This window comes from Mixophyes fleayi, chromosome 4 (assembly GCF_038048845.1).
Source record: "Mixophyes fleayi isolate aMixFle1 chromosome 4, aMixFle1.hap1, whole genome shotgun sequence".
Taxonomy (NCBI): Eukaryota; Metazoa; Chordata; class Amphibia; order Anura; family Limnodynastidae; genus Mixophyes; species Mixophyes fleayi.
In genome coordinates, this window is record NC_134405.1 from 206466649 (window position 1) to 206494258 (window position 27610).

The 27610-nt window shown below is 37.3% G+C and overlaps 1 protein-coding gene across 4 annotated transcripts in view; it reads right to left on the reverse strand.

Moving 5' to 3' along the window:
- Positions 1–17267: 17267 nt before the first annotated feature.
- Positions 17268–27610, reverse strand: part of CPLX2 (complexin 2) — a 93089-nt gene continuing 82746 nt past the window's right edge. For all 4 annotated transcript variants that reach the window (XM_075209202.1, XM_075209204.1, XM_075209203.1 and 1 more), the window contains exon 4: positions 17268–20251. In XM_075209202.1, coding sequence (XP_075065303.1) covers positions 20054–20251 — 198 coding nt within the window. In that variant the 3' untranslated portion in view covers positions 17268–20053. The remainder of the gene's footprint in view (positions 20252–27610) is intronic.

Below are 27610 nucleotides of genomic sequence, written 5' to 3' on the forward strand. Positions count from 1 at the left end.
CCATGGCCTTATCTGTGTGGAGTTTGTATGTTCTCCCTGTGTTTGCGTGGGTTTCCTCCGGGTGCTCCGGTTTCCTCCCACACTCCAAAAAAACATACTGGTAGGTTAATTGGCTGCCATCAAAATTGACCCTAGTCTCTGTCTGTCTGTCTGTCTGTCTGTGTGAGTGTGTGTATATTAGGGAATTTAGACTGTAAGCTCCAATGGGGCAGGGACTGATGTGAGTGAGTTCTCTGTACAGCTCAGCGGAATTAGTGGCGCTATATAAATAAATGATGATGATGATGATGATTACCAATATTAATTTCTCTTGGTAGTTGCTTTTAGATAATAGTTTGAAATTCACTTAATTTTTTTCAATAAGCATCTTTTTAGTAAGAGGAGGAGGGGTAAACAGATACCTTCAGCCAGGTACTAAGCAACCTCTATTAGTGGTGATTGCATAGGAAGCAGGTTCGACAACTGGAGATCCTTCTCCTGACAGCACCAACAAGAGCATTAGAGCAGTACCTGTTCTTAAGGTTCATGTAAATCATCACCATCATCGACAACATTTATTTTTATAGTGCCAGCAAATTCCGCAACCCTTAACAATTGTGAACAAACATTAGTAAAACAATACTGGGTAATACATAGAGATAGATAGGTAAGAGGGCCCTGCTTGCAAGCTTTCAATGTAAAGCATTCAGTCTAAGAGCAGTGAACAGGCTTAGATTTTGGCGAGCAGTGAGCTTTCCAAAACTGGAGAGTAGTCCCGATTTTGAGGATGATAGTTTCCACAAAAAGTCCTGTGATCCAGTACTGATTATATGCAGCCGCATAAACTAAGGTGGAGAGCAATTTAAGTACAGAAGGGACAAGGGACAGGGCAAAAGAGAAAGAGAGCTGCCATCAAATGGTTGCTCTGTCTGCTAAAGGCACCCCAACAGAGAGATAATGAAATAGTGATGATAATAATAGGTTGCGCTAGTCAGCTGCCTGTTACTCTGACATCATCATCCATCAGTCACCATTGTGTTTTATTTTTTTCAGTTGTATTCATCCAAGAAGGAGTTTAGACATAGCGAGAGACTGATTAAAACTGTTCTGTGTTTACCACCCACTTTATTTCTTGCATGTGTATGCACGCAGGGTCATCCAAGTACAAACTGTTTGTGGGTATATATGTGACAAGATTATATGACAACCATAACACCTTCACAGATCCTTCTGTTTTCAGCATCATTAGCAAAATGTTCTAATTTTCTTTCTCTGTCTTAGAGAGAGTCAGAGCATCATGCAGTCTTTCTTTTATAACAGGGAGTGTTTTGCATCATATTTGGTAAAATTAAATGGAAAATAACACTCCCTCGCATTTTAGTAGAATTTTCATATGAAAAAATAGACAAGGTGTAGAAAGAACAATTTTCTAATTCATATATCAAACATTGTGTGCATACCTCTATTACAGGTTTCTGAACTCAAAAGTCATTCATACGTAATAAACTAAACATAAACTTTAGACAATAGCATCAATTTCAATTTTGCTATTGTTCATTGTTATCAAATGTCCAATGAAAGTCATATAATTCAGTGCATTCATGAAAGTTGTAGCCCATTGATCAATTCAGGGATTGGTGTAGAAGTCTGAAGTTTTATGCGCCTTGATAGCCAGGAAAAGAGAGAGAGAGACATTTCAGCTATATAGATTAGTAGCAAAATTAACCATTCGACATAAAATGATGGAGCAATCAGATGTAATTGGATGCCTTTGTCTGACATTTCTATTTGTTTAGCGTAAAATGCAAATTTGACTACTGCACATACATACTAAAAAGACTTACGCTTGCATGTGTATGCAGAGTCAGTCGAATAATGCGTATAAGACTCCTTATGCTTATAGAGGTAGATAGGGGGAAGCAAGGGACGTGCAAGTGTAGGCCAAGTACAGTAAGAGTGCTAGACTTGGGGACAAAGGCAGATATGCCTGTCAGGAAACTTATCTGTTGCAGATGTTCTTCCCCTGGTGTAAGATACATACTGAAAATGATGATGATTAACTAAAATGCGGCCGACTCAGCATAATAAGTAGAATTCTACACAAGGTCCTTTATGTTTAGAAAGAGAACTATTTTTAAAATAGTGCTTTTGTAATGGTAATGTGACATCAGTAAAAAAGTGTAACTATAAATTTTAAACCCCGCAACTATCCCAATTTCAGCAGGACAGTCCTGATTTTAGGGCTCTGTCCCTTTGTCCTGCTCGGGGACATGTTTGTCCCGTGGGTGGGAATGTTGGGGAAAGTGAGGTATGTAATGGGCAGCCTAGGGCAGAACATCAGATTGAAGCACTTTCAGAAGACACGTATAAGGGGCTTGGTAAACAGTGAGCAAGATAGATTTTAATAACTTAATTAAAAACACTTATTAAACTCCACTTTACCTGCTGATGATTGAGGTAGCTTTAGTTTGACATAAACTTAAACACTGAAAGCAATTGATGTTTTAATTTTATGGTGTACCAAAAATAAGAGCATTTTCATAAAATACTAACTACTTTTATTGAAATGTTCAGGCCCCAATCACATGATACATAAGAATACATAAACTACGATTTCAATGGTAATTCTATCCTGGATTTTATCTTATTTTATCCTCTAAACAATCATTTTAACATAATATATTTATCATATGTATTAGCATTTTATTTAATTTCCAATGTATTATTTTATATTAAATTTCATGTTTATATTTCATTTTCTCATTTTTATGTCTATTTATGTTTACTGTTTTACATTGTAATTTAGATTTTTCATACAATCTACTGAACTTCACATGCCTTTACACTCTATATGGATTTACCACCATCATTACCACCATTACCATTCCTTTCTGCATGAAGATTCTGTTCAAATTTGTTATTATTGTGGGATTAGAAACATGGAGCAAATTAACCAAAAATAAATTAAATTTGCAATTTCCCTTGAAGGTACCCTTTATTAATATATTAAAAATTCTTGTGGGACAATAAAAACAAAGTTCAGAATCTCTTTTTCTCAAAAGACTTTTCTTTGACTGGTTAAATTAAGCTACTAAATGATGGCAATAGTCAAAACTAAGACGTCTAGAGTCATCTCATATTTAACATTTAAAACCGCATTAGGGAAACTTTAGGAATGCCAGGCAAAACCTTCCTCCACTTCACAGTTGTTTCCTACTCTTAAGATTTCTGAATACTACTCAACACACAATAACACACAAACTATGTATCTCTTAGATTTGGTATCATCTTCTACTTATAATCAAAATCCACCTATGGTACAAGGGGCCTGATAGTATGGGGAGCAATCCTAAGGTACTTGTATTCCCTCATGCCCTAGCAAAAGGACCCTCCACTTGCCTTCAAGACACCACCGGAGATCCAAGAGATCTTGTCACTTGGTGAATGCTGATTCACTTAGTCCACAGATTGCCCCATTAACTTCTAGTGAGCTAAAGAATCTGGTTAAGGATCTCTGACATTAAAGAGGACTCTATCACAAGGGGTATGACAAGGAGTTGACCTAATGCACTTCCCATAAATGACAGTTGCCCAACCATAGACAAACCATAAAGAAAAGCTTCTGAATGATTTTCCAGATGTTTTTCATAGTAAAACTGATTTTACTAAAATATAAACAAATCAAAGGGGAACTACATAATCACTATCCGGGCCCGCTGATCTCTCGGTTGGGATCCAGTTTGGTCACCCAGGGGATCCTGTTTTGCTGACTTCTCCCGGAGAGACGCTGCTTCTTCCTTGATCCGGCATCATCTTTGATTGCGGCCTGCGCATGTGCGGTTCATCCTTTTAACTGTTCCCATTCACTTCCTTTGACAGACACCCTCTGTTGGTTGCATTATTTAAGACACCTCTTTTTTCCCATTCATTGTCAGTTCTTTGAGTCTCTCCTAGTGTGTGAGCATTCTCCCTGGCTCCTGTAAGTTTTTTCAGCTCATCCTATGCTTCCAGTCTACCCGTACTAGTAGGATATTCCTGTCCACAGTTCCGCTATCTATCCTGCAATAATACTGTGTACTCTTTACTACCTGGATCCCTGCTGCAAAAGTACTTCTTCTTGTCCAGTTCCGGTGCTTCCAAGCATATCTGGACCTAAGTATGCATTCAGCCGGAGATTCATTTCCTCACCAGTGCATATATTATCTAGTATTACCTGGACCCCTGCTGCAAAAGCTGTACCCCTCCTGATCCAGCTCCCGTGTTTTCTAACGTATCTGGACCCAAGTATACATGTAACTGCAGAACCCCTATTCTCCTTCAGTACTGGTACTACCTAGTGAATGCTTCCTGGACCTCTGCAGCAACCACTGTACTCCTCCTAGTCCAGCTCCAGTGCTCCCAAACATATCTGGACACAAGTGTACATTTAGCTGCAGATCCACATTCTCGCCAGTGCGTGTATTATCTGCTAAGTATTATTGGATCCTACCGATCCGGCTTCCATGCTCTCAAGAATATCTGGACCCAATTGTTCTACTAACCACAGATCCTATTTCCTCAAGCTCCAGTACTTTGTACTCTTTCCGGGAAGAAAAGAAGAAGAGGACAGTTTAGTGGATGGAGCTGGGGTGCCAGAGTTAATGCAAATGGGCTATGATTTGAGCATCTAAGTGACATTAATGCCTGCACAACTTTGATAGGTGAGGCATTGTAAAGGATATTGTTCAAATAGACCACAGCATATGAACAAACCAAAACTTCAATGAGCACCTAAATATTTAACAAATGATAGCCGCTAACAGTATGTGCCCTCCTATGTTTAGATATGCGGTGGTCTCTGCCACAAATCTGATCAATTACCAGCATCCTCCTTGCTACCAGCAGTGGTTACTAAGTTCTGCATGTCTGCAGGATGTCCGCCAATGCAATCAGGTTGGTTCCCTAGGTAAATAGTTACCAACTTTATTTCAGCTCTCAGTATGGCAGCTTCAGCTGGGCAATCACTTACCACACTTATGCAGCTAATTATCCGGGGAGTTTCTGATTGGTGCTGCTGCTTTATTAACCTCTTTCTGACTACATACCAATGATGGTGATAGTTCCTGCTTGACCTAGTGTGATTTGTATCCTGACCTGTTCTGTTTTCAGTGTTTGACACAGATTGTTTAAATGATTCTGCTGTCTTCTCCACTGCTGATCCTTGGTTTTTTAAATGGATCTGCATAGATATCTCTACCTCCCCTGGCTTGTTTGAAGGAACTGCTGTCTTCTTTACTCCTGACCTTGGCATGTCTGTTATTTGCATTAACCCCTGTCTGTCTGACACCATCTGGTTGCTTACTAGCTCCTACCATGTCCTGTTCACTCCATTAGGCAATTGTTAATCAATAACTACTACTACCCAAGCTTAAGTCCTGGGGGCATGTGAGTACTGTGGAACAAATCAAGTTCCTCGGACAGTGGGATAGGTGAACATGTTGAGAAGCGGTTCTAGTAGTGAAGGATCACATTTTCATTGCCCTTAACAACAATGGTGCAACAATAGATTTTTTATGTGACCATTGTACCTAGTTATGTTTGCCATGCTTTATTTGTTCCTACTTCTTCTGTTAACCTCCTGGAAAGAGATTTAGGGCTTCATTTAGAGTTATTAATTTACATACTGTGCATGCATACCAGAAAACGTTCTTACCTAGATTCCTGCGTAGCTTACACTTGCAGTCTGTCAGGCGCCATCCCCGCACCTCCTTGCTCGCCGGGGACGGACGCCGTTGCTTCCTCTCAGGGCAACGGGGCGCCCTTTCCGGCTGGTCCCCAGGCGCATGCGCCCCCCGTTTCCACGGCAATGGGACGCACTCGCCGGCTTCCTGACGGCGGTCAGCCACGCTGACCGCTGGCACACTGTCCACCAGTTAGCACTCACTTACCTGCATATAAAGGAGACTCTGGCACCACTAGAGTGCCAGAGTAACTAGGTCTCCTATGCTCCAGCACCTCCGTAGTTTTCCCTGCTATCTGATTGACTCCCTGTGTACAGACCCGGCTCGTCCTGACCCCGCCGTGGATACCCCTCTGGTCTGCTCTGTACTTCCTGGTTTTGACCCCTGGCCCTTTGACTTCGTTTTGCCCTTAGCTTGGTACCTCGCTTGTCCGCACGGTTCTGACTCCTGTCTGTACGACCACGATTGTTCACCACCCACCTTGCTGGTAGCTTCCTGGGAGGACCGCGACCTGCGCGCCTTTTGCCGCGAAACCCAAACTCCTTTGCAGGAGTTCCTGGTGAAGACCAGTGGCGTGTTATAGACTCCGCACCTCCCTGTGTAGCAGCGCTAATACCTGCAGGTAATCTTCAATCCAAGATACTACGTGACACAGTTCCTGACTCTTGGAGAGGCAGAACAGGATTGGCATACATTAATTACAGTAATTACATTAGCAATTAAGCAGAGCAAGCCCCATTGTGATACAATCTAATGAGATTTGGGTGTTTCCTAGGAGTCATATCTTTTGCGCATACAGGAGACCTGATATAAAGATGCATAGTGATGATGATGATACCAGCTTCTGGTTGGCTGCTTGTATATTGGCTACTCCAGCTGATATTACTATATTCATTAGCATGGCAGTTATGTTATATCACATTGCAGAAGATTCCTAATGCAACATTAACATTTACTACTAACACTGTCAAGCCACATCTCTACACTATTCATGTTTATTTTTGGAGCACAAAATTAGGCCCTCAGCAGGTAAACTAGGCTGTACTATATTCTGTTCCACAGATGTGATCCATTTAGATGTACCTTTGACCAGGAGTTATGAGGTGCTAGATGTCTTGTTAGGCCAACTTGTGCTCAGCTGTACAACAATCATATGAAATGCAAACAGATTTTTGCATCTGTACCACATTGTTTATAATCACGACACTCAAATGAAGTAGGCCAAATTCTTAGTGCACAACCTGTTAAAATTAGTTTGAAACTTCACAAGCCACTACATATAGTCACAGTTTCCTTTGTTTCTCCAAGCTGAGGCAGGTATAATGGCTATAATACAGGACCTTTTAAGACAAGGTATCATTATTTCTATAGTATCATCTTGTTCATCTTGTAATAAGTGACCTGATGCACTCCCAGTTGTCCTCATAAGCATAAAATTCATCACCAACAGATAGATTGGAATTAGCCCAGATAACACATAAATTTGAAGACCAATGACATTGTTATCTCTGATGCTATCCTTAAACCTCTCTCATCCTCAACAACACCACAAATCTTCCAAGCCTGTTGCCTTGGTGTCAATCTTAAATACACCCTCTTCTTTATTCCTCAGAACCAGTCTATTTTTTCATCCTGTTGTCTCCACCTTCGAAATATGCCCCTTATTATGAAAGACACAACCAAAACTCCTATCCATTCACTCATCATTTCCCACCTCAGCTACTGCAACTGCCTTCGACTTGACATTTCTGTACCCGTCTGTTTCCACTTCAATCTGTCTTGCAGCAGCAATAATGATCTTCCTATATTGACAATCCATTTCTACTGCACCACTCTGCAAATTCCATCACTGGCTCCCCGCATCCTATAGAATACAATTCAAATTGCTCATCCTTACCTAAAAAGCCCTCAACAACAGCACCCCTTCATACATCTCAAATCTCATCTCAAGATAATTTATTTCATGACCTCTTAGATCTACTTCAAACCTGGTTCTTGCCTCTTCTGTGATAACCAACTCTCACTCCCACCTACAAGACTTATCACGTGTCGTACTCTTCGACAGACTTCAAATCTTTAAACATTCTGTGAAAACCCATCTATTTATTAGAGTTTACCCTACTCCCACCTGTGATACTAATACTGGTATATCTCCACTCCGAGCCACATTTGTTCTTCGTCGGAGCTTTACAATTTTCCCATTTGATTGCAAACTCTCTTAAGAAGAGGGTCCTCCCTACCTTTTGTTTTCATATCTGCATTTATTTCCTCTACCTTCTATGTCCTTGTTTTTGTTTTTATCCCCTGTATTGTCCATTGTACAGCACTGTGGTAAATTGTGACACCTTGCAAATCATCAACAATAACAAATAAGAATACTAATAGCTGTCAAGTGCCAAGGGTTAAATACCTGGGTCCTTACATCACACTGGAAAAAAACCACAGCTTGTCACCCAAGCAAGGCTGCTGCACCAGGAGTATAAAGCATCATCACCCCAACTGCCAGTTTGAACACTAAAAGTTTGGCTTCTGCTCAGGGATCTACCTTGTTGAAGTGCACTGGCAAATAAGAAAGGATAGGCACATTGCACATGGGTTCACAATAAAGTCCAATCTTCACCTTAGCTGTCTTGTTTCTAAGAATCACGAAGCATGAAGAGGATTTGCAAAAACACATCAAGAAGAATGGCCACTACAATGAAATTGCTTTCCATTGTTTGTCTCCTGGGGTCCTAATGCCCATTATGACCATAGTCTTTATCCATTTCCTACCTATCAATTTCATTGCTTTCCTTCATCGATTTGCCAAAACCATTAACTAGACTACATGTGCTCACATGCTTTACCATTCTAAGGAAGGCATACTAATGATGCCTCTCCCATTTACTCAGACAGACTATTGCCAGTGTTCTTCAAGGAGAAGGGAACCAACAATTTGCCATAACCTGGGAGAAACAGTAGATGGGCTGTATAGCAAAGATGTGCTATAGCCACAGTTTTAAATACAACTGTGTATCTACAATTAGCCAGTTATGTTTTTGGACTAATATGATTAAAAAACAATGGAACTCGACCATTGGTAAATAAGTCAATGTAATATCTCTATAGGGACCAATAATATTTCTTAAATCTAAATGTTAACTTTATAATAAGAACCTGTATTTAGAGGATTGTGTTTTGGCAAATGAATAAGCACTTTTCCAAGGATACTATTGCTATTTAAGCTATATACTTCATGCAGTTAGGCATGTCCATTTTCTTCCTAAAGGTAGGATTATGGATATGAAATAAATTTCTTAAAGTAATATGTATTTGCTGTTTTATTCCCCATGTATGGAATTGGTAAGACTATCAAGTTAATTAGATTAGTATCCAAAGTTCTACAAAAGGTTAGCAAAGAAACTATAAGGGCATTACTAAAGGTCACCTTGGGAATTTCTGCCATTAGAACCTTGACCCTGCAGAACAGTAAACTGGAGGTGTGTTCCCTGATTGGAAAGAAAGACGGCATCAGTTTTTCTGATGATTTATTCACAAGAATTATTTGATCACGCTGAACACATGGAACTAAAGAAGAAAAATTGTATAAAGCTGAAATACAGAATTTGTTTGGTTTAGAGATGTGCACTGACCCTCGTGTTTCGGTTTAGAAACCGGTGTCGGCTCTAACCCAACTTCATGTTCCGGCATTGTTACCAGTCTTGCCAAACTATCGGTTTTGGTTTTGGATCTGGATTTAATTAAAATGGTGAAAAATAGGTAAAATAAAGTGTTTTTGCTCTTAAATTACTATTTATAGCATTAACATTAATTTCCAGTCTATTTTCTACTGATCCATTCACAACAGTCACAATTTTCACCAATGTCTTAATGAAGGATTTTGAAACTTTGCCATCATTGCATTTGCTTTCTCTGATTCAATTAAAATAATAATAAACTGCCACCCACATATATGTTTACAAGTCCCCTAGTTTAATTCAGAAGGGCAGAATTATGGCACAGAGTATGTAAGACTGCTATTAAATTGACCTTAGTCTCTCTTGGTCTGTGTGTGTGTCTATGTTAAGGAATTTAGACCGTAGGGGCCAATAGTTCAGGGACCGATATGAGTTCTCTGCATAGTGCTTCAGAATTAGTGATGCTATATAAATAGCTGATGATGATATAAGGAAAACAAGGTAGGAAACCCCTGCTCTTGGTTACCAATGAATAGTCTGGCAATGTATTGTATACCTAATTTTTGTAGTATGGGTGCAGGTCAACTACGTCCATTTACTTTCCATAATGTGTAACTTTATTCATTTATACCACTGTCCATCCAATGACCACTGCCTGTTAATTTAATTACAGACATGTGCCCCGGTTGCCTGTCAGTAGCAGCGTCAGTGTGAGGCTTCTTGGTTGTCCTTCTTGGGGACTACCTCTACTGCAAGTCTTGGGCAGTCCCAGCTACCCTTGGGTTGGACAAGCTTACCTCAGGACACTGATTTTTCCTCCCTCCCACATAAATGTCTATGAGTCCCATAGTTTAATTCAGAAGGGCAGCATTATGGCACAGATGTACCTCACTCCAAAAACAATGGCATCTTTATTTGCAACATTTAACATGGTGCCCTCTCATCATCTTTTAAATGTCTACTAATGCCGCTGTCTGTAGTTGTCCACTGTTTGCTTAAGGAATGATTTTGTAAATCTGCCACCCGTGCATTTGCTTTCTCCAATTCAATTCTATCTAAAAATAATTAACCATACTTTACGGTTCTCTAACTCCTTCAGATAGCATAAATCATCATCCAGCATATCTCCATCTATACACGTATGCTTTGCCAGGTCCAAAATCTGTCCTGTTAATTTCTCTGAATGCAGACGTTCAATTGCATTGTCAAGACATGCTTTGGGCAACCAAATCTACATCACTTTAAATAATATACATACTTGCATGTGTGGGAAGGGCAACTATTGGCCTATCTGAACTGTGTCTTTTACATATTTACATGTCACTAATAGAATATATAAATATAATTTAAATACATTCCATATTTACATACAGGGTGCAGGCCACATTTATCTCTCAGCATTCTCATTTACTTATATAGCAGCAAGGTAATGAAAGCTATGCTCTTGGCACCCGATGAATATCCTGACAATGTATTGTGTGGCTAATCTTTCAATTGTTGTAGTAGGGGTGCAGGCCACATTTATATGTCAGCATCCTCATTTATTTAAATAGCAGCAAAGTAATGAAAGCCATGCTCTTGGCAAGCGATGAATACTCTGGCAATGTACTGTGTGGCGTATCTTTCAATTGTTGTAGTATGAGTGCAGGACATCTTCGTCTCTCAGCATTCTAATTTATTTATATAGCGGCAAGTTAATGAAAGCCATGCTCTTGGCAAGCGATGAATACTCTGGCAATGTATTGTGTGGCTACTCTTTCAATTGTTATAGTAAAAGTACAGGCCACATTTATATGTCAGCATCCTCATTTGTTTATGTAGTTTAAGCAAATTAGGTTGATCTTTACAATTGGGGAACTACTTATGTAAATATCTACTGATGCCTCTGTCCATCTAATGACTAATGTTACTGCCTCTTCACTCTCCATAATGCCTGGATAAAGTTTCAAATGTAGTGTGTTTAGCATTTCAACATTTTTAGATCTTGCATCTTACACTAATTTTTTGTTATTTAATCTGTCCAATGGGCTTGCTTCAGCTGGTGGAATGGCAGATGACATTTTTTTTGTAGCCGCTGCAATGTTCTACATGCGATCACTGAATTTAAAAAATGCCCAGAAAAAAACCCTGTAACAAAAACTCCAATTTTTAAATATAGATTATACTGAATGACCCTTCCAAAATATTAAAGTTTTGAAAATAGAAAAGATTAGAATATGTAGCTTTTTTGGATGCAACTGCTGCTGAATCTCACACAGAAACAGCCATTTTTTTTTCAAAATTATTTCACTTGTCACTGCCCCACACAAGATTACTTTCATTACAAAAAACGTTCACTTTTAAAAGAAAGAAATCTGATTGTTTTTTGGATTCTGCTGCTAATAGTCTGACAGCAAAAGTACACTTTTTCTCCAAAAATATACTAGTTAGTTGAGAATGATATCTATCTAACTCTGTCTGTAGATACTGTCTATTACTATTAGATATATGAAATGTAATGCATTAATAACAACCACTAGCTACTAGTCTGTGTAAAGTGTATTAAGATTGAAATTAAAATCAATTGATCAGCATACTATTGTAGCTGTCTATTCTCTACAGAACTGCTTTACAATAATGTCAGGATTCTACTGCTTTCCTATGTCCCTGGTTCACCCTTAGCGCTATTTTATGAGCAGAACACCGCAGCTAACCTTCTCCCTATACGCTTCTAAAATTTCACTGAAGAAAACGAGGGACGACTATATGACGCTTTGCATCACTTTGAGATTCGAGTTGGATGTAAGTAACCAAGTCCCTTCTTGCTTTCACTCAGATCCCCAACGTTGGATTTCGTCGGATTTCACATAATCCAAACCACTCATCTCTAGTTTGCTGAGTTCGGATATCTAGAGGCAAAACTATTTTATTGTGTCTTGATATTTGTGTTTGTTTTTTCATTTAATTGCTTGTCATGTTCATCCAGTCCTGTCATTTGTGTGGGTAGTAAAATGATTGATTATAAAGAGAACAATAATACTAATTGTCTAAGGGAATGTGCTGTTATAATGAGTTGGGTAAGAAGGGGCCTAGGAACGCTTTACTACAAATAATACAGAAAGAACCTTCCTATTACAGAAAGCATATTTTCACACTAAGTAGCCACTGGCTTTATCCATGCTAGACAATCAATATATTTAAAGTCATTGGATGACTATTAATTACCAAAATTTCTCGGAGATAGATTTTATTTTCTTTGTTTCTGTGGAATAAAGCTGGTTGTTATGAATTATATGAGGGAAATCCATTTCAAAATGAGCGTGAATTTATATTGAAAAGCTGGAGGTGAAATAAGAACGACAAGTGATTGTTCCATACACTTAATGGTGCTTATTTAATAATGGTGCTATGTAACACATTTTCCTCAACCCATAGCATCCAATAAGATTACAGCTGTCACTTTCCTAGCACGTTTCCAAATGAAAGTGAACATCTGATAGGTTACTGTGGGTTACAAAGCATTTTTGCAAAATTGCATGTTATTAAATAAGCCCTTAAAAATTCCATTTGTTGTAACTTTATTTATAGATTTATCACAAACAGGGAAAAAACATGAGAGCCTGCACTCATCTCTATATTTCCTCCCTGACTCCACCGAACAAGATTGCTGCCTTAGGCAAACCTTCCGCTTGTCTCAATATTGTGACCTATGTCTTGGAGCGGTGGTGATAGTTGGCACATCGATGCTGACGACCACGACAATACTTACCCCGAAGTGGTGACCCCGAACCGCTCCTTCCCGACCTGGCTCCAGGACGACTGCTGTGACCGGCGACTGCAAGGGATCACGACCTATGAAGAATCCGAACAGTCTTGATGACGCCACTGCTGACTGCGACGCTCTTTTCCTTGCTGTTAAGGTGGAAATGTAAGTATGCGGGCATAGACAATGTACAACGCTAAGCAAAGTATATTGTCTATGCCCGCATACTTACATTTCCACCTTAACAGCAACGAAAAGAGTGTTGCGGTCGGCAGTCTTCAAAGGTCTCGATCCCTTGCAGTCACCGGTCACAGCAGTCGTCCTGGAGCCAGGTCGGGAAGGAGCCGTTCGGCGTCACCATGTCGGGGTAAGTATTGTCGGAATAATGGCAACAATTATTCCGTACCCCACCCTCTTGGAGATGGAAACATTTCCATTATACAGTTCACCTCAAGTGTGTAATCTGAATGTACATACACACACACACACACACACACACACACAGACACACACATGCTTTAATGGATTCAAGCTACATGACCGATCTTGATATATTAATGTTATTACAGGCACATGTTAACATTCATATTGTTTCACCTTGAACATGATTTAATAAACAGTCTGCCTTGTAACATAAGCATTTGTTTTCTCAGAGCCCTTTAATAGCTGCAATACTAGATGTGCTTGCAGTTCATTGCAAACAAAATCTGCTTAATCCAATCGTGCACATCATAGGCCACATAGGATTTTATAGAATTAGCAACATAATTGCTTATATTGCATCTCATTATTCACAGAGTATTCCTTTTCATTCTCTTCAGCATACATGTCAGCAGCAGAACAGGTACAGCATAATAAGATCATGCGATAACACTCCATCTAACAGAGGCATGGATCGCCACATAATTGTTTCATTAGTTGTTACATTAATTTATTATTATTTTAGCAGCTTAGTAACTCTTTTGTGGACAAAAATAACTTAATAAAAAAACAGGTTAAATGGTGGCACAGTGGTTAGCATTGCTGCTCTTAGATTATGGGTTTCAATTCCAACCAGGGCACAAGTTGTGTGGAGTTTGTATGTTCTCCATGTGTTTGTATGAGTTTCCTCTGGGTGCTCCAGTTTCCTCCCACACTCCAAAGACATACTGGTAGGTTAAATGGCAGCGGACATAATTAACCATTGTGTGTGTGTGTAGGGAATATAGATTTTAAGACCCCCTCGGGCAGGGACTGATGTGAATGATTATTCTCTGTAAAATACTGCATAATATGTAGGAGCTATGTAAATAACAATAATAATATTAGATTAAGCAGCTTGTGTATATGTAAAGGAAGGAGAACATAGTTCATTTATATGTATTATTCTGATGCTTGTTCACTATCACATGACGTACAAACAGTTTTTACAAGTGGAAAACTGTTGGCTCTATGTGAAGGCCCTGCAATTGTGCACACGGCAAAATAAATGCCAACAAGTGTGTCCAGTTATTAGGTTTTGTTTAAATATGACACATTTTAGCAAATCTGCTCATTTGGGACCATCTCAAAGAACAGCATACAACCATTTTTTGGACACTTTTACAAACAAGGCCACCTTCTTGCACAATTTTGGTCACACACAAATCCCAGAGATGCACTTTTAGCCAAAATGTTGTTAAATAGCATGGTATTTGTGCAAAATGCGTGCTGTTGCCTTCCAGAAGTGAACCAAAAGATAACTACACATGGGCTATTCCAATAATCCAGTTATTTTTGTTATCTAATCGCTTGAATATAGGTTATTATACGGGTAATAATAGGCCAATTTTGAATAAATACAATATTTACGATTGCTTATAAACTTGCTCATACATGACACCAAAATTCATTGGGGTGTACTCTGTGTAAAAAGTTTATGGTATATATTTATCACACCTTCTAAAAATGAAAAGAGGAGGTATTGCTCATAGCAACCAATCGGATTCTAGCTATCATTTTTTAGAATGTTCAGCACCTCCAATTTTCCTTTTTAGAAAGTTTGATAACTGCATTGGGTGTTATAAAATTGATGTTTTAAAAAACAATAGCTACCACTTTACACTTAAATGTTGTTGTGTATGGGGCCACAAATAACTTATAATCTAAATAGCTCTGAAACTGGTTGCTATGTGTGTATACAGTTTGGTAGCTAATGCCATGGAAACACAGTCACAAGTAAATGGTTCAATCAGTATATGTGTAGCTAGTTTAACCGTGTAAGATATAGCTGAATTAATAATTAGTAAATTTAGCATCATTACATGAAAATAAATGCAATGCTAACTGAACATACTATTATATTACTGAATTTAAAGATTTATTTAGATAGAATTTGCTCATTGATTACAAGAAATGTGTCCCTAGGGCTGCATGCATCACCCTGAACCTTCACCTTTGGCCCCCAGCTCCTTCCTGGTTTATACATTGTCGGTAATTGTTATGTCCCATCGACCCTGGCTTTTATTCTCTGTTTTATGCCCAGCAGCGCAGCTCTTATTGAAAAATAGAGCAGGAGAATATGTCTGGACCATATGATACAATACAGGGAGGTCACAAAGCGCCAGCAGCACAGCTGAGATCAGAGGACAAGGGACAAGCAGTCTGCACAACATGGCTTCCCGCCTTCCTCCTTGGGAAACCACTACATGACTCTTGCTTCATTAAAGCAAGGTAAGGGATTTTAGATGGACCATGTTACTGCACCAGTGTGCTCGGGGGCTGGCAGGCAAATTTAGATGCCCCTTGCCACCCAGCCCAGCCAGTCCCTGAGTGTGTAGTAAAGTTGCTTGTGTGTAATTTTGGAGCCACTACACATAAGAACAGACATTTTCTATAATGGAGCAGATTAAAAGCAACAAGCACCACAGGCTGACAGAAACCTCACCTGCAGAATTGCTTTTTGACTGTTCCCTTCTCTCACCTATCTTTCAAAACCTGGTGGAAAATCTGCCCACCCAGAATCACATTGAACTGTCAGAATTGTTAGTTATAGCTTGTAACATTAGTTTATCTAACAATAAAAAGCCTGCTGATATTTTATTACACATAGGTGCTTCCTTCTTTGATGAAATGTATTGTTTTAACTTTTTACTGGGAACAAGGATAAAGTGAGGCCATTTTGAAGGCCCTGAGGTATATCAGATTGCCAATCACTACTTTATAAGACATTCAAGTCATCCAGAAATAAAAACTACGTTAATGAGCACATCATAGTAACTCCTATAATCAAGTATCTAATATGAGGTAGGGTGGAAACATGGCTTATCAACAATTAGGCTTCAGTTAAGCTGAATGCAAATTGCACTTCTGGCGTATAATACGCTTTTTTAATCCTGTGCAAGTGCACAAAGCTCTAATACTGAAAAAAGTGGTGCGTGCACAAGATCAGATGTAAAAAAAAGTATAGTATATATCAGAAACGCAATTTGTATTCAACTTAACATAAGCCCCTATATGAGGATCAACATGAATTTCCTTAACATAAAAAAACACTGGTGTAATTTTCTAACAGCAGATCCATTGGTGTAGTGTTCAACATTTTTTTTTATTATTTAAGAGTATGAGTTGATTTTATAGCTTAAAAACAAACAAACAAAGAACATCAGTGTGCAAGCAACCCCACCTCATAGTACAGATGTTTTAACATTTACAAAATCTAACTCACTTTCAGGTAATTCAAATAATGACATAATGCAGTCATTGGAATAGAGAGGTGAGAATCTCCAATGGTTCATTATTTGTTACATTTACTTGGTAATTCTATTTTTTTGGAAATCTGTTTGCTAATCTGGTTCTCGTGGAATAAGTTGTGCATAAACACATTTTTGTTAAAAATTTAGAACACCTTTTGTAACATTTCTAAATATGTATTTGTACCAGTGTCCAAACTATTAAAGGTTTTAAGATGCTGCTTGAAGCCAATAGGCAGGGAGGTTATTTTTTTTATTACATTGATCCTTTATATCCTGTGTGTGAATGTTTCTTATTCTTCCAATTTGTATATCAATTTTCTTTAACATTTTTCTCAAAAAAATTGAGACTTTTGCAATGTTAATTTTCAGTTTTAGAGCTAAATATCATTGCTTTACTAATTACACAAGATAAATAATAATGAGAGACAGAAACAAATTTAATTACTCATTTTTCTTACTATGTTTATGCTTAATAAAAAAGAATATGCAATATTTCCTATGGTATATTAATATCCCATTCACAATTTTGAACAGTTTCAAACAATTTTCATTGAGTTCAGGTTTCCCCCATATGAACCTCTAGCGCGAGTTGGTTGAATTCCATATAGTCGTGTGCATAACAGAATGAACATATACATAACAGACTATACAAGACAATAAGTAATGGCTTTATGGCTTTATCTCCTACAGAAGCCTCAAGGCTTCAACGACAGGTCACCGCTGGTCGATACATGACCTGGGCAGCTTGGTATCATTGTGAAAAAGAAGCATGCATGTATGAAACATATAGAGCATACTGTAAGTCATAAGATGTGACAATAAACATACACAGGAAATATAAATGTTAACATAGAACATCTAAATGTACATACATACACACTGGCCATACACATATATAGACACACATATAAGATATGTACATAAAGGATAGCAAAGACCATTCCAACATCTAAATTCTATATGTATCTCATTTGCCTTCTAATTGTAGATGTTTATATACATCAAAGATACTGCTTTTATATCCTTTCCATCTTACTGTACAGTGTAATGGTCCCTGTCTTTTGTTTATTGTTTAAATATTTTACTGATTTTTTAGTTTAGGTTTTTAAGTTATACAAGTGTACTCATTAAAATATATACAAACCCTATTTGCGAAGAAAGGTCTTTATTATTGTACTTTATTTGGAGGATAAACATTCACTTTATAGAAACAGAATATGTTGTAGTAAAGGTTTTTTTTATGTCATGCAACCATTATTATCAAGCTATCCAGTTGAAGTCTATAGTTAGTTATCTAAAATATAGTCAAGGAAGGGGGGGGGCGGTTGGGCAACTGGCCTCCAGGTCAACATTGGGCCTAGCGAGTTTTCTGGAATGTTATACTATGCACCTGTTAGCAGCCTGTTCTGGCCTGACCCGGTATATGTATATATTAAAATCTATTAAAGTTTACAAACCTATCATTCTGAAAAGTATACAATGTTACAGGTAAAATGGAAAAATGTAAATACTTAGATTATTTTAACTACTAAGTAATGATCTCCTATTTCCTAGTTTGCCTTTTTAGCTTTTTGCCAACTGGAAGCCACTATAACGATCTATTTCAAAGTGCACATTGTGGTGTCTATACTAACAATGAAAAGGCATTACCTTGATTGACTAACAATATGCCTTGTAAACCATTAACAGTGTTGATTGTAAAATGAGCTGCATTTACAAGCCACACAAGAGGGGAATGTTCAAAGTCAATGACTTTGAGGTATAGGCTTCCTCAGAGATGTGGCAATATGCATTGATCAGGAATGTAAAATTAGCAAACAGCTGTGCGTAAGCAGAGCTCTTCTAAGAAGTAAAGGCAGTACGATGTCACCCTGTGCTACAGTGTATAAAAATATTTTTAAGCTTTAATTATTCCTTTAACAGTATCTGTAATTTGGTCCTTGGCAATTTATCTTGTCTCAGGGAAGAAAACTGACTAAGTTGTATAGACGGTAGACGTAAACACACAACAACAATACATATGTAGACATATAACAGAGATAAATCACTTTGGCTTGATTACAGAAAAAAAGTCTCTTATCGTAAAAAGAACAAGGGAAGCGGCTTATGATAAATGCACACACATGTATCCACAGTCAGATGCACAGCTCTAATCTGGTCCTTATGTTACAAATGTAAACAGTAAATACAGTGATAGGCACAGAACTAAGACAGACAGTGTTTGCAATTGTAAAAAAGGCATCAAACACTTGTTTTCTCCAAAGCATGCAATCATCATTACAGTCATAGAAATCTAGAAGAGAAATCTATGGGTCCAAGTAAGAGTCTAATGTCAGGGCCCGCTCCAGGTCTCAAACCACTTTTTCATTGTTTCCTTTTGAAGGACTATTGCTAAGAGACCTGTGGTTTGTTTACAGCTTCCGCATTGGTATTTTAGAAATTCTGAATCAAAGAAGCTATGCGTCACAGGTCCCCTTAGCAATGTATAAGGAAGGTGAGGATAAAGAGCGACAAATAAAAAATATAAAGCATACAGAACAGATGGAAACACATCAGGGATTCTCCACATGCATCTCAGGACATATTTCAAACTCCCAGATGTCCCACAGTGTGCGACCAAATTCACAAAGTGGACTGTCAATCTGCATATGAACTTTGTCACTTTGCATCACTTTGTACCCTTGCGGAAGAGGAGCTAATTATATACACATATTATTACCACTCGTAATATAATTACAAGCTTTAAGTTATAATCAAGCAGTTAAGAGCTGGAGCTTTTTTTCTAATTTACCAAACACCTATAGGGAACAAACATTAACCCTATCTATCCATTCAGCTATTAAATCTGCTCAGTACTGAGCACTTTTCAATTACAGCTCCAAAACTGGCAAGTCTTGTAAATTCTGTCACTGCTGAGTCCAGCATTTTGAGCAGCAGTGACAGGCTTAGTCCATGTAATATAATGTTAGGCATAAAGTCCAAAAAAAGTAAATTAAGAGAAGACATGGAGTTTTGTATCCATTTGTGTGCGTTTGTGCCTGCGAGTTTGCTTGTATGTTTATGTTTGTCAGTACAGAAAATTATGTGGCTACACTAATGCTTGTTTGTGTTATCCATTTGTGTGCTTTTGTGTATCTCTTCTAGTCAAGGATTCCATTGATGGTCCCATTTTTTGTAGCTGAAAATAAGTTTCGCTAGAGAAGTCTATTTGGGTGCCTATGGTTACTTTTTGAACATGTCCTGGAGAGGACCTGGGAGGTACTTGAGTACGGTGTCCAAAATGCTTTCTTCTTCTTCTTCATCATCATCCCCACAACCTGCAGGAATGGCTTTTTTTGGGCGAGTCAAGCTGCCTTCACAAGCCTGCTCCATGGCTGCCTTCTCTTCTGCTTCTTTTTCCTCCTTTTTTTTCAAACCATACTGTAAGGAGGAAACAGAACTTGTCAAGTATACTATATACTATACATCATGGGTTATTTACTTATGCAGTGTACATGTAAGATATAACAGACAACCTGCAATTAGCTTTGAGCAATCTAGTGCAAATATATATTAGAACATGTATGGATCATATGGGTTACTGCCCATTTACACTTTATCAGTTAAAAGCTCCCAATGAGATGGTAAAATATATAGCTTTATAAATAAAAAGAAATGCTTGATGCACTTCGCTTGTACATCTGTCTAGGGATCAATACTCAAGAGGCAGATAATAGTACATAATTTCTGCATTTACAATGATCTTGTTGGATTAAATCCTAGATCTTGCTAGATGTAGCTTCATGTCTTGATATTTATTATTCAAGATACCACATGCATAAAGTGGAATAATAGAGTAGCATTTTAATAGAAAAAAGGATGCTTTGTTAATCTCGCCTTGTAATTAATAGCTATGTTATAAAATTATATACCCTAACAAAGCTAATATAATATTGTAGAAATTAATTATTCCACTAGTGAAAATTATTAGGAATTAATTATTAATTTTCACCACTTTAAAAATTACAACAGCTTCCACATTGGTTGGGACTGTAACTAAACTGGCGATCCCAAGTGTCTCAGGTCTATGGTGGAGTTTGTAATGTGGTGTGAATGGGCCACATCTTTAATGGCCTGGCTGTGGATTACTGTTAGCACATTAATAAGGTTGCACAGCAAGACCCACGGTTGGCTGTGGTGAAGTAGCTCCATTCTATGCATCTGGGGTACTGGAGAAGGATGTAGAGGAGATGGGCTGAGGAGAAATGTTTGTACCTCGGATCATTGTCTAAATAATGCTTGTTAGAGAGATTAACCCCCACCCCCAAAACATTGATATCTCATTTCTGTCACAAGATGTAATAAATAACACACATTTATAGCAACAACTATTAATACCCGAATAATGGTGACTAAGAGTACAAATTCATTTTTAACAAACTTGATTAATGAACTTTGTTTCATATAGAGATGTGTTTGACACCCCACTCTTCTTGTGCAGAAACCTCATATGGCTGCTCTATTCTTATTAATGTTGAAATGCTCAGATTAGCTATATTTCCCTAGTCAATCCCATTTCAAAGATGCCTACACACAGACATACAGGAGTTGGCTGAGCTATTATACTCTGTGCTGCAAAACCATATAATGCTATAATTGGCTACTGGACCACCCACTCCACCTCCTTACTGTTCACTGGTTGAAGAATGAATGCAACAGATACACTGTGTGAAACACACTTAAATAGTAAAAACAAATGCGCAACTAATAATTAGATTTTTTAGCCATGAGCAGCTGAACAATATCCATAAACCTGCTCTGAAATTATATTTGAATTTTTCAATGCTGAAATTATTTGTCCAAAATGTAGCATTAGCACTTTGGTCTTAGTTGTGATGTTGGTGTGGTCTGGGACTAAAATAGGACCTCCAGAAACAATGTAATATTTTATATGGTCTTGTAGTAGCGGCAACAGACTTGACAAAATGTTTTTGGATCCTGGAAGGTAATGCCATTTTCTGGTGAAGATGGAGCATAAAAGTACAGGTACAACACCACTTTAAAAAAGACCAGAACAGCATGTGGACCTGACAAGTTGCCCTACAGTATCAAAGAACAGCATACATATACAGAGGTGCTATGATGAAAAGATTAACTTATATGGCAAGGTAAGTACATAGTCTTGGCTGAAAATGCCACACAGGCCAAACATAATTTTAAGACCTTGAATTATGATGCCCTTGTAATGATGTAAAAAATATTAAAACAAATTTTAAATCAAACACTCAATTTGTCTTTCATTCTGAACAACCATAACAATTTAATCGCAAAAGAGTATAAAGACATAAACCTTTAGTTCTGTTCATTCACATATGTGTATACACAATGACAATATCCAACTTCACAAAATTGTTACTCAGTAACAATTTGTAATTATTTTCATGATATGAAAATTGATAAGTTTATGTAGCTTCTTTTGAAAGCAGAAAGCAAAGTCTGGCAGAGGTGGTAGAGGGAAGTCATATTTACTGAACAAGTTGATGATTTATTCTCATTGCATTATTAATTTACGCTGGTGATCCATCAGCCAGCAAGAGAGATGGGAACAGTGAATACATTAATTACTATTTGTGAAAGTTCTACTGAGTAGTCACTGTCAGTTAGGGCACAAAATACAATATTTCACATGCTAGAATTTTTCATATTTAATATCACAGGCTTAAAATGTCATTGTTACTTTCTTCCCATGACAAAAATACATATCTCAAAAAACAATTTCCGCACACAACAACATAAGCAAACCAACATCTTACATCTAGAGAAGCTCCATGGAAACACCCTTTTTATCCTTGTGTCTACAAAGACATCAGAACAGAAAACAGTGCACACAGATTTGGATCCTAGAACCATCAGTCAAATCAATTTACAGAAATGCAATTTCTACCTACACCACGCTGCAAATAGACAAGAAGGCAGAGAGTTTCTTTCTTTTGAGAAAAATATTCCTTATTTTTCTGATATGGCATTATTTGAAGAAGGCCCATATATTGTGTACTATCTCCCTCATCTTCCTGACAGGATATTAAAGATCTGTGTCCTTCTGCCCACCTTGTGATTAGATGGAACATCTGCCAAGGGAATGAGCTGCCCGAGGGAGATGATAGATAGAGATACCAGTAGGTTTCTAATATTAAGCGATTTGTTGATAACATTGAACTTTCTTAAACCTCTTCAGTGTCAACATACGTCTGATCTCATAAGGTTATATACCAAAAGGGAAAATATGTTACGCTCTTCCAAATTCACCACTATATAAAATATCGCCAGCAACATTGTCATTTAAAAATCAGTAACAATGTAAAAAAAATGTTTCTTTCCATGCTCACTACATTATTATGGTAATATGATGAATCTGATCTGGAATTATTTCTGACAATTTTGGTAAGCATACAAATTCAGATATGTAATGAAAGACTGTTGACTCAATGCCAGAGAAGGACAACAGCAAAATGTATCACCTATTATTTATTAAAGGAAACATAAACTCAGCACTATAAACCTTACAATTGTTAACCTTACTGAGAGCAGGAAACAAATTAATATTTCTTAGTTTTATTAGCACTATACAAACAAAAATACTCACAAAGCACTAACTATCTCATATTTCTCTAATCATAACATTTTACTATATAGGTGTGCCTGATTAGGTAATTGCTGTCCCCTAGATAGTATTTGTAATAAAGAGGAGTTCATCAGTGAACAGAAATGTTACTGAACCAAGTCCTCAAATATCGCAACACCTCATTTTCCTGATATTTCTTCATTCCAGCCGGTCAATTAATTGACTTAGATAATAATGAGCCCATATGTTACTAGATAAGGAATTCTTAAGTTGCCCTATTTTAACATTTTGCAGGCAGTAAGATTGCCTGTTTTGACAATCTGTATCACAGGTAAGGAGAGGAGCCCAATTTTGGAATTTCCCTTTCTGTGATACTTGGGGGCAAAAATAGAGATATCTCCACTCTTTTAAGAAAATAAGTGCACATTTATTACAAGTATTACCTGAAGAGAGTAAAGAGGACCTTGCTCATCAACAGAGCACGTGAATTCATGCAACTATTCCCATGGAAATACTGACAATAGAAAAGAAACAATAGTGCCATGTATAATGCAAATTATACTATTTTATTTTGTACATGTGTTATTTTAAAAATCTCTAAGATGGTCTTATATATGCATGTTACATTGTAAAGTTTTATGCAGATAAAGCATCAAATTTTTTGAAATATTATGGCAGGTAATTATATGAAGCCATTCATGTTATGTTCAAGCAGCGATGGAAAATATCTTATTTAGTAAAGCAACAAGCGATTCACAAAGCAAATATTGTTTTCAAATCAATCATTTATCTGTTCAATGTCTCTTTACTGTCAGACTGTTTACTGAGGAATGAAAGAGTTACTACCATATGTTGGAAAACAAAAGGCAAGAAGAGGCTCTGGAAATAATAAATTATTAATTGGACAAACCCGGCACACGCAGCCTGCTAACTTCTTACAGAACACTGAACATTATGATTGAAAAGTAGGTGCATCAGCAGAAATAAACAAAGCAAAAAAGAAGGGCTGAAATGAGATGAAGAGAGTTGTCACGAGAAGTCTTCCCTTCCAGGCTAAAATGTACATTAACCATAAATCATCAAGTAAATAGTACAAAGCACAAACAGTTCTGCATTAAGCAGAAGGTAGAACAAACATAGTAATAGACATACTGTATAGTGATGCTGACCTTTATTTCTGATGTACAGACACAATCTTTCTGATGTTCCACTCTGCTGCTCTTATTCTGATCTTTGTCTCAGAGTTCAGAGCCCTTTATTTCTCACACTGCTGATTTGGAAAGAAAGAGTTTGATCCACTCTTTGCAGTTTGTGCTTTCATACCACACAGCTGTACCAGTCTAATTTCAATTACACTATATACATCACGCAGCACAGGCTAATTTTAAAGGAAACATACCGCAGAAAATACATAGGGTTTACTTAGCATTAATTTACGTTGTAGAACGGATCTGCAGTTCTGACTGGTATGTACCGTGCCATCCATAATAGGGTATTCGTATAAAGCTTTGCACATATGCTGCAGAAGCCAATTGGCCCAACACTGCCATGTCCATTGCCCCAAAACAACACTGGTGTTAGGTAATGCAAATGCAATATTGACTAGATCATTGTCCATAAATGATTTCTATTGGCTCGTGTTACTGTTATTTTGTGACCACAGTAACAGGCCTGAACTAAAGCCAGAAGTGATCCGACCCCTTAATTCTAGCTCTTTATGGATAGAACTCTTGCAGTTTAACTACTTATGTGTTTGACCAAATGTAAGGTGATTCTGTTGAATGAGCTAATTGGTCTGTGTGTGACCAGTTTAAGTTTCTGTGGTATGGGAATACCAATGGATTGACCTCAATTTTATCTATGATGTGTTGGTGTCAAAAAAGTTCAAGTTGCAAGTTCCCATTGTATTGTGCCACTAACTGTACAGTTTACAGTTTTAAATCAACACACACTGAACCTTGCAGCCCCTGCTGAAAGTGAGTTGTCGTTTGCAAAACTATCGCTGACCTGCAATCAAGTTATTTTTTTTAATATGCTTTTTGTTTACAACATCGACATATCTAATTTATTCATGCAAGTTTACTTGCCAGATTTCTCTATATACTATAGTGCACATAATCATATTTTTTTTTGCTTGTAATGGTTTTACTTAGCTACTTATTAATTTATTTGGACCACTTAAGTTTCTGATGGGCACTTATACAGACACAAATTAATTTATCACACATACTTTGACACCCATTCTCTTTTGCATAATTTTTAAATACAATAGTCTAGCTTTGGATAGAAAAGAAAGGAAACTGCTCCTTTTTTTCTTGAAGGTGACCTTGCATTAAATCAAGGAAGTATAAGAAGGGATCCATGGACCATTGATTTTGTGCCTGCCAGTCTTTGGTGACATAGTAATAGATAGAGGAAGGCACGGCTCATTGACTCAAGCCTACTTTTCTTAAACAGTAGAAAAAAAATAAGGTGAAAGAATAATCTTTATACACACCAGATTTATGTCTCGGCTGTTTATAATAGGGATAGAGTGGCATTTCATTTTAACAAACACAAAAACAGCAGAACTTTTAAAAGACAAATGCCCCAAGAATTGTAGGACTTCATGGTCTCCACACATGAACATGGTGGGCAAAAGTGTCAATTCTTGCTGTTCCTGAAATGGTTATGTGTATTTACAATATCACCAGTTATGTGTGGGTAAATTATGTTTTTTGCCAAGCAGTGCATTATATTGTCTAATGTAACACTATGCCCTGTGACAAATACACCTTTACTATTAAACTACATTTCTAAAGGACACCGTGAAATATTCACCAATATGGCTAAAACTATTGGAAACTAAATATTTATATTTCAATGATACCATTCATAAATGAAATATTATCAAAACATGCTCTGCATTATTATGTTTTAACTCATAGGGTCTGATTCATTAAGTCATGCAAAATGAACATAATATGAATTTCTTTTAAAACGCATATGTCCGTATTCAACTAGAAGTAGATCTGAAGAAATGTCTTTTTGTTCTCTGGCATATAGTCCGGTTCTGTGCATGCACAGAGAAATTTAATTTAATGCAAAATACGACACGTATAGGCATTTACTTTCCTTAATGAATCAGGCCCATACTAGTTTAATGGGGAAAATGTATGAATTTTATACAGTTACCTTTTCCTTATGGTTTTCCTCACTCTTTGTACTGTTTACATTCTAGTTTTGGCATTTATGATGTACTCTAAGTAATAATACTGATAAACCTACTGAGAAGACCCCATCTATAACAAGACACAGTTTTCTAACTCAATTTTTATATATTTGTTTATATTTAATTTAACTAGCAATATCATCTAATACAACCCATATAAGATAACAGAAATCTGGTTGCATCTCCAAAACATCCACCATCCAAAGGGAATATTATGTATTCACCTCTCATTCACTGTTGTGGAACACAATGCCTGTCAGATATTGTGCAACAGCTGTTGCATTCAACGAACATTACACGCGATCAATGAGTGATTATTCTTAACTATATTTGTTCCATCACTACTCTCTATAAACTCAATTTACCTTCATGGTTTCACATGGAATACACATAAAGCAGCAGCTAAGATAATCCCTTATTGTATTATGGATATACGGGCAAGCTTTTGAAGTTGAATAGGATAAATAATGTCAGCAGTGTACAATACATAAACATTGTAGTTGTTCACTAAAGGTATAGTTAGTATTTCCATCACATACATTATTTTGTGACAGAAGAATTCATCATGAAAAACAAAATGACATTAGAAAGAGGTCATTTCCAAATGAGCAGCACAGAGCAACTATAGGAGTCTCTTTAAGCTACTCATGTCAAAGGGCAACTCTTTAGGTCATGCCCCAATGGCCAATATTTTTGAATATTTACTCATATATTTTGTGCACGGATTGCCCCTTATTATCTGAAAATTCTCTATGTATGTAGTATACGGAGTATTACTATTATTATTATCCTTTATTTATAAAGCCCTGATATATTACACAGTGGTGTACATTGAAGGGATCCCTAACAAATTACATGCAATGACATGAAAAGAAAACTAAAGAGGGCCGTGCCCAAATAAGCATACATTTTATGAGACGTGGGTACACACCAGGTATTGTGTTAACTATTAGAGAAAGTGTGTTTG